General features: G+C 47.1%; 1 protein-coding gene across 2 annotated transcripts; it reads right to left on the bottom strand.

The window, feature by feature from the left end:
- Nucleotides 1-1,157: 1,157 nt before the first annotated feature.
- On the bottom strand, nt 1,158-8,329 carry ATP5PF (ATP synthase peripheral stalk subunit F6). 2 transcript variants are annotated; one of them, XM_077294006.1, is made up of 4 exons: nt 8,193-8,329; nt 7,147-7,329; nt 1,805-1,929; nt 1,158-1,265 (listed from the first exon to the last, which is right to left on the bottom strand). In XM_077294006.1, the coding sequence occupies exons 2-4, from the start codon at nt 7,314-7,316 to the stop codon at nt 1,237-1,239; spliced, it is 324 nt and encodes a 107-aa protein (XP_077150121.1). In that variant the 5' UTR covers nt 7,317-7,329; nt 8,193-8,329; the 3' UTR covers nt 1,158-1,236. The 2 variants fall into 2 exon arrangements, with proteins under 2 accessions (XP_077150121.1, XP_077150122.1); XM_077294007.1 differs by having other exon boundaries at nt 8,029-8,199.

The raw sequence follows: 8,329 nt of genomic DNA, 5'->3' as shown, positions 1-8,329 counted from the left end.
CACGGACGCAGTGACCCGGGGGGACCTGCGGACGGCGCCTCCAGGACCCGAACCTCCGACGCACAGGCGCTGCCTGTTCTTCCACGCCGGGACGGGACCTGGGTAAGTCGAACCGCCGTGTTCAGCACAAGGGTCCCTGTCAGGACAGGAAACCCAACTGAAGCGAGGGAGAGGTACCGCCCTTTTATTTTCAGTAGGGTTCCTGTCCTGACTGGGCGGATCCCCTCTCTCAGGTGTGCCGTCATGGGGGAAGGGAAAAAGACGATGTTAAAACCGCATTGGATATGGATGCTATACCAGAAACTTTTCAGGATGATCATTGGATTGCGAGTTTTTATACGCAAATGTGAGCGAACCCTAAGAATAAATCTCATAATTGAGTTAGTATCTTGGAAATGCCTACAGCTCTCGCAGCAGATGGTTTATTTAACCTACAACAGATCGCTTCGTTGGTGCTGTAACGTGTCATGTGTGGACGGCCCGATACCCTTATTGAATGAGGCCCATTTTATGAAGTATTCTCTTATTGTGGCTATATAACACTGTTGGCATTGCTGCACACGAATATCTGCACTACAAAATTATTCTACCCAGCATTATGCTGCCCTCAATATGCTCAGTTTCTCCCCGATGACAGAGGGACAGGTGAACAGACTGATCCATCAGCGCCATGAGAAGACTAATAATGGATGCATGGTTGCTTCCAGAAGCCCAGGCACATTTATTGTCAGGTCCCACCATGAATTGCATTCTTTAAAAGGAGAATCTTGTGGTATCCCAAACCACCAAGGTGCTGGAGCAAATGTGGGTAGAAGTCACACAAACTCCAGGAATGACCAAGAGTTGGGGAAAAATTATTATAAAAAAAAAAAAAAAAATACAGTATGTAGCCATAGCCAAAAAATGGTACCTATAAAAACCTTCACCTTCTCAGGCCAAAAAACAAGCCCTCACACAGCTCCAGCAATGGAAACCTAGTGACGGGTCTCAGAAAATGTCAACAAACCAAAATTTTACATGTATTTTTTTCTTCATTTATTTTTTTGGGGAGAACGCTGTAAAGGCGGATATCACATAGAGGCGTCTGCCTTATATGCTGCTTGCCACTAAAATAAATTATTTCAGCTTTAGAAAAATGAAACAGACGACCCAGAAAGTCATCACCAAAGCGGTTTATTAATTTACTAGAAACACAGATGGGACGGCCTCCGATGATTCTCGGGTCAGAGGTTCACATCACTTCTGCACATCTTCCAGTTTTGGTTCTAAAATACAAAGAAAAAAAGATCAACTATAGTAATTTGTGTATGATACGGGAACGTTCGTTAGGATGTGGGGGCTTAATATCAAGGGGCAAGGAGACCAGCTTACAGGATGTCGGACACAGCGTGGCATATGATGAACAGGCAATGAAAGAAAGAGTGGCATAAACTGACACCATGCACTGAAATTGCACTAAAATGTGGCTCAAAATTTGTGACATGTTAAACCAACCAATATTTGGAGCACCTCTACTAGGCTGTGTAAAGATGTGCCAGGAGTGTGAGCCACGGTGATACAATTTGAGAATTTTATAACAGTCCCATCCGACAGCCGCCTTATGTGTAGGCATCTGGGCATCCAGTGCATGGATATCAGGCTCACTAACTGGCAGCAATATTCTTCTAATCCATAGTCGGGCTCATTGTGACCATTGTGATCAGAAGCCACAGGTCAGCCCGGTGTATATTCACACTATATAGTACTGCGCCCAGCAGCTTAGAACATTATACAGTCTCATATGGTAGAGCAAAATAATGCTAACCTTCAAACTTCAAGTCTGGAAACTTTTCCAAGTTCCCGCCGCCATATAACCTCTGCAATTTGCTGACGTCTTCATTGAGGTCTTTCTGGTATTCGGCTCCAGCATCGACGGCACCGCCGGACTGTCTACGAGAGAATAAAGGATAAACAGTTCAGCTAGAATCAAATCTCAAGAAGAAAATTAAATATTTCATTTCTAAACAATAGAATCTATGTGGATATCTGCACGAATGCAAAGCTTTACAGGTTTATTATGTAGCATCATGGCTTGTGGACTAACCTCATAGCACCAAGCCGGACATGTGCTGAGGTCACAAGGTGACGAGGGTCTCGCTGACATCACACAACTGCTGTATACATCATGGGAAGCAGCGCACAGACCAGGGCCGATTAATGCTGCAATCAAATGTGGCAGAGCTGCCTCGGTTTTAGGCTGGGGTCATACAAAGCTGGCGTCTTCTGTGGCAAAATCACATGTTTGACCACAGTTTTCGATCTGCATTTCTTTAAAAGGTTTAACTTTTTTTTTTTTTTTCCTTACTTAAAAGAAGGTATTTTGGCTAAAAGTCATTTTTGGAACTGGATTTAAGTACCTCCTACAGCCTCTTTGCTGCCCTGCCTATTACTGGCTGCACAAGGAGTTCAGCGAGAATCCATCAGTATCGGATACTCGAAGCAGAAATTTTCCAAACAAGTACCCAGAGGAAGAGCCACATAACGAGAGGCAGAACATACAAATTCCAGGCAGTTCCACATATCCCTTGGTGGATATGATAAGACCCCAAAGGCATGTTCACAGGGCGGCGTACGGGCTCACAGGGCGGCGTACAGATTCCACTAAGCCCGTATACTGTTCTGCATGGAGGATCAGGGCACTTACGTTTCCTGCAGTGAGTGCTTTGGAGCGGTGATTTTAGCATCTGCTGGGATCTCAGGATCCAGATCCCCACCGACCTGTGAGACGCATTTTGTCGCATTTTTTTTTTTTTTTCGACTAAAGGATGCACTTTACTAAAAGACACACCGCAGGCTCAAACTGTATTAATGCCACCAGTCTCTCTTCTGGAAGAAAAGATGTTCTGGTGTGGGAATCCAACATGACCCCCAAAAATTTTATTCTGGAATGTGGGACTAGATTTGATTTTTCCCCAATTCACAATCCACCTCAGTTCTTGTAGAATTGAGAGTGTGAAATTGCAATCGATTTTGAGGAGCTTCTCAGATTTCATTATTATTAAAAAGTCGTCCAGGTATGGTACTATGGAAATACCTTGATTCCTTAAGTAGGCTACTACTTCTGACATCAGCTTGGTAAATATCCTGGGGGCAGAGGCTAGGCCGAAGGGAAGACATCTGAATTGAAAATGATAAATTATTCCCTTGTTCATCAGAATGAATCTCAGAAATTTTTGGTAGGAAGCATGGATTGGGACATGGTAGTATGCACTCTTCACATCTAAGGTGCACATCACCATGTCCCTGTCTATCAGAGGTATTGTGGACTTTATAGACTCCATCCTGAATCTCCTGTATCTTATCCACCTGTTCAGGGGTTTGAGATTTATAATTTTCCGGGAGTGTCCCGATGGTTTTTTTTTTTTATTGAAAAGAGGTTTGAATAATGACCCTTGCCTCTCTCCGGGACGGACTGGGACAATTGCCTCTACTTTTAATAACTCCTGGATGTCTGGCCACATAGGGGAGTTTAAGAGGGGATAGGATCTGGTTACTGTGAACCTTTCTGGAGGAAGGCTGGTGAACTCTAGCCTGTAACCCTGACCGATTACTTGAAGAATCCATGGATTTTTGGATAATTTCTGCCAACCCCCTAGAAATTTTTTGTAACCGACCTCCCACTCTGATGTCATTTGTTAGGCTTCCCTGAACCGGGAAAATGGAGTCTCTACCTTTTCCCCCTTTGGGATAAGACCATCTCCCAGTTTTCCCTTTACCCCTGTAGTCTCTTCTGACTGGGTCGGGACCTACAAAAGGGCTGGTATTTTTTTGTATTTTCCTCAGGGAACCCTTTCTTTTTGTTGGAGGCTTTTTCTAAAATGTCTTCTAGAATTGGCCCAAACACTTTACCCCCTGAGAACAGGATCCCATAAAGGTTATTCTTTGATTGAATATTCCCTGACCAAGTTTTTAGCCAGATAGCTCTTCTGGCTGCATTGGACAATGACTCGCTTCTGTCGGCAAATCGCACAGACTCCGCTGAAGCGTCCGCCATGAATCCTGTTGCGAGCTTTAGTAATGGCAAGGACTTGAGGATGACATCTCTAGAGGTTTTAGACTTAAGATGTTCCTCCAAATCGTCCATCCATAGATGCATGGACCGGGCAACAGAGGTTGCTGCTATATTTGCCTGTATTATTGCTGCTGAGGATTCCCAAGTTCTCCTAAGCAGTCCATCTGCCTTGCGATCCATTGGTTCCTTCAGTGCAGAGGAGTGCTTAAATGGAATCGCTGTCTTTTTCGCCACTTTGGCCAACGGCACATCTATCTTGGGAACTTCATCCCACACCTTTATATCCTCTGGATTAAAGGGCAAACGGAGTCTAAAGTCTCTCGGCACCACTAGTCTCTACTCCGCATGGAGCGGATGTGATTATTCACCGGAAAAACTCTAGTAACATGGGCATGTAGGCCGCCAAACATCTCATCCTGGATCGAGGTTTCCTCTGGGGTGTCTTGTAACTGCATGGTGTTACGAACTGCCTGCAGGAGCTCATCCGTATCTGTAGCTGAGAAAAGATATTTCTTTCCTCATCCTATTGAGTCTTCTCTTTCTTCTTGATCTGACTCTCCGGAATCATCTTCTTCATCAGAAGAAGGGCTGGACTCCCTCGGTCTCTTCCGTGATGTCTGCGGTTCCGTCTGGCTGGGGAAGATTTAGACTCGAAATGAAAGCCTGAACCTCCTGACGTATCATTGCTCTCATGTTGGTCAATAATGCAGTCTGTTCCTCGCCTACGATTTTAGACGTGCATGACTTGGAAAGCGGCTTCCGCCAGTTCCCTGGTAACCTAGCCGCACAAATGGGACATTTACTCTTCCCAGGCTTTTTCTTTTCAGGTGCAGGGGTGGGAGGCTCTCCCTATAAACACACAGAGATTCAGTATTAGCTCTGAGTATATAGAGAATCAGAAGTGGCAATGTGGTATGGCTTAGAGTAGCTACTCATGTGCCCCTGTGACTGCTCGGGGCCCTCAGATCTGCCTGTATCTTCCATTAGGAAGGTATATTAACCAAGTGTTCCCTATCAGGATGGCCGGCGGCATATGCAGCCCCATTATCCCCTTTGTTTGTTTACTATCCCCTTTTATTTGTTTCGTTACCTGGTTGATCCTGCCCTGCTCACCGCGTCCGCACGGTGCTGAAAAGCCTCCCCTGAGGCCGGCGCCGCCGCTGGGATCTTCCCACCGGCAAACGCTGAGTGCCCCGTCGACTGGAAGTGACGCAGTCGTCACGGCCTGGCTAGGAGATGCGGCCGCCGTCATCCAGGAAGCGGACCCTACACCCCCAGCAGCCGGAGCCGAGAGCCCCCACATGGAGGAAGCAGACCCGACCCCAGGAGCAGCGCTACACTGGGGAGGCTGAGGGACCCCCCCATCGCAGGTATCAGCCGCAGATATCTTGCAGTGGGGAAGGGAAAGGCTGGGCCCCCCAATCACCACCATCTGCCAGCACCGTCGGAGGACCTCGTTCCTATCCACAGTGGGACAGGAAAAACACTGGTGGGTGGTAAGGGGAGGGTCCTTTTAACCGCTTGTTGTTCCTGTCCCACTGAGGGTAAGAAGGACGTCCTACAATGGTGCTGTCAGGTGGAGAACTGGAAATTACATTTTTGGTCACTGCAACTCCACAAAAAAATGCTGTAACAATCGATTAAAAAGTCACATCTATTCCAAAATTATATGAACAAAAATATTGTCTCGCCCCGCAAAATAAGCCATCACACAGCTCCATCAGCCAAAAAAAATAGAAAGGTTATGGGTCTCTGAAAATGGTGACAACCCAAAACAATTTTTTTTGCCCCCCTAATACTGGACATGTTTGGTATGGCTATAATTATATTGATGAGTATAATCATATTATGAGGTCATTTTTACTGCAAAATGTACATGGCAAAAACAATTCCCAAAAAACAATACCAGGTTGTTTGGGTTTTTTGTTTTTTTTCTCACAATTTTACAGCACTTTTTTTTCTCTCCATCTTCCAGTACATTATGTGATAAAATCAAATGTATTATTCAAAAGTACAACTTGACTTGGAAAAATCAAGCCGTCATTCATCTATATAGACAGAGAGGGAGAGAACTAGAACTCTAGTGCCACCTATTGGAAGGTAGCAATCCTACAAGTCAATGTGGACCCTTTAATGAGCCTTGTCACATGACCTAGGATAATAGCCAAACCAGAATCTCAATCAATAATTATCATATTTCCCAGAGGAGCATTGCGGCTTTAAGGCTGCTTTTACACTAGCGTCGGCCCGACGCGCATTGTCAAAGTGATGCCCGATGTGGGCAGCGTAAGCAGTCTTACGACGCTTCCGCTGCCCCATTGTAAGGTCCGGGGAGGAGGGGGCGGAGTTTCAGTCGCGCATGCGCGGTCGAAAATGGCGGACACGACGCGCAAAAAAAGTTACATGTAACTTTTTTTGTGGCGATGGTCTGCCAAAACACGACGCAACCGTCGCACGACGGTTGCGACGTGTGGCGATACGTTGCAATGCGTCGGTAATGTAAGTCTATGGGGAAAAAAACCATCCTGCAGACAACTTTGCAGGATGCGTTTTTTCTCCTAAACGACGCATTGCAACGTATTGCAAACGACGCCAGTGTGAAAGTAGCCTAAGTCTCATCGCGGCATGCTTAGCATGTCAATCTCCGCAAGGAGAAACTATACTTCTTGGATATCTATATAGAAAGAAACATAAGAGTATCAGGTATCAGCATCAGCGCAATGTTAGTGACGTGCGGATCCTTGTAGCTTCTTCTCCTGCCCTGCACCAATCACATAAATCAGTGTCAGGCAGGAGGCAAGCAGCTCCCTCATTGATGGCCGAGGACGCTGGGTCAGCAATCTCCTCCATTATAGGAACTAGAAGCCACTCCTTTTTATCAGGATTATTTTTTTTGCTAAACAGTACATTTTATAGTCTAAAAGAAGAGATAGATCTGTAAACCTATGACTGATATACACAGGGCTGTGGAGTCGGAAAGGCAAACCTGCGACTTCTCAATTTTGATGACACCAACTCCACAGCCCTGGATATACACACACACACTTCTGATCCAGATTACAGGGTCCGGCACCCCGCAAATTTCTATTACTTACTGGCTCTTTGTTCTGTATTCCCGGATTTTATCAACGAACAGTTTCTGGATGGGATCTAACTCCTTGGTCTTGTTAAAGGCAATGGCCGTCAGACCAATATTCCTTCTCAAATGGAGAGAAACGGAGGAGCGGAAGAGAGAGGAGAAGCGGAAAAGCTGTTGGAGAACCATGATGTCACGTTACCTGGAGGGAAGACATTAGAACAGAAATAATGGCCGACATCTGTATTCATCCTACAACCCTGAATGGCCAATGTCCTGGATGGTGCACAGGACGGCAGAGCATCGTACACAGCAGTGGGCCGGGCTAGGATTCCTCCCTTCCTGCAGACAGGACAGACGCTGACGCCCGTGCGATTGCCCGCTCAGACGCTGACGCCCGTGCGATTGCCCGCTCAGACGCTGACGCCCGTGCGATTGCCCGCTCCCTCGTGCACGGATACCTGCACAATGCTGCAGAGCTGAACTCTACCGTACTCCACGCTGCGCTATACGCTGCTCTCCTGCTTCACGAATATCCGGCGCTGTTCACACTGTGAGGAAGGCTATGTGCACACATGTATTTGCAGCAGAAATTTCAGCATCTCTTGGCAGGAAAAACGCAGAGTAAAATAGGAAGGTTTTTGCCACTTTTTTTCATGAATTTTTTTCCCCGACTCATTACATGACAGCAGCGCCCCCAACGTGCAGCCGTCACACTGCATGGCAGGGAAAGCAGTGACGCCAACACTATTGTATGAAGCAGAGGGGTCCCAGAGGGCGACACCACTATGCAGGACAGTAACATCCCGCTACGGAGGGGCAGGGATGGAAGACGCACGGTGAGAACACACACATCAGCCTGGCAGAAGAAAGACGCTTATTTACGTCTTGTGTCCCTCACCCACGGATAACTAGAAATGCCAGCGTCCTCTCCGTGTGTGCGGCTGACTAAGAGCCGTGTATCCGCTAGGCCCGTGTCCAGAGGATGTCCGGCAGCCCTGACACGGACCAGCAGTGTCCACTCTCCGGCCACCCGTGTGATAACCCGCCCGGACCCCGGCTCACCTCTCCCAGAGCACAGCGGAGCGGTCACCTTGCTTTCCGCCTATCACCCTGCGCGCACCCTGATGACGTCGACGCAAGCCACGCTAGGCGAAAGCTCCGCCCCTCACGGTGACGCGCTGAACGCTAGGAGTGTGCTG

The sequence above is a fragment of the Ranitomeya variabilis genome, chromosome 3 (genome assembly GCF_051348905.1).
Source record: "Ranitomeya variabilis isolate aRanVar5 chromosome 3, aRanVar5.hap1, whole genome shotgun sequence".
In the NCBI taxonomy this organism is placed as follows: domain Eukaryota; kingdom Metazoa; phylum Chordata; class Amphibia; order Anura; family Dendrobatidae; genus Ranitomeya; species Ranitomeya variabilis.
This window is presented reverse-complemented; position numbering and strand designations above follow the sequence as displayed.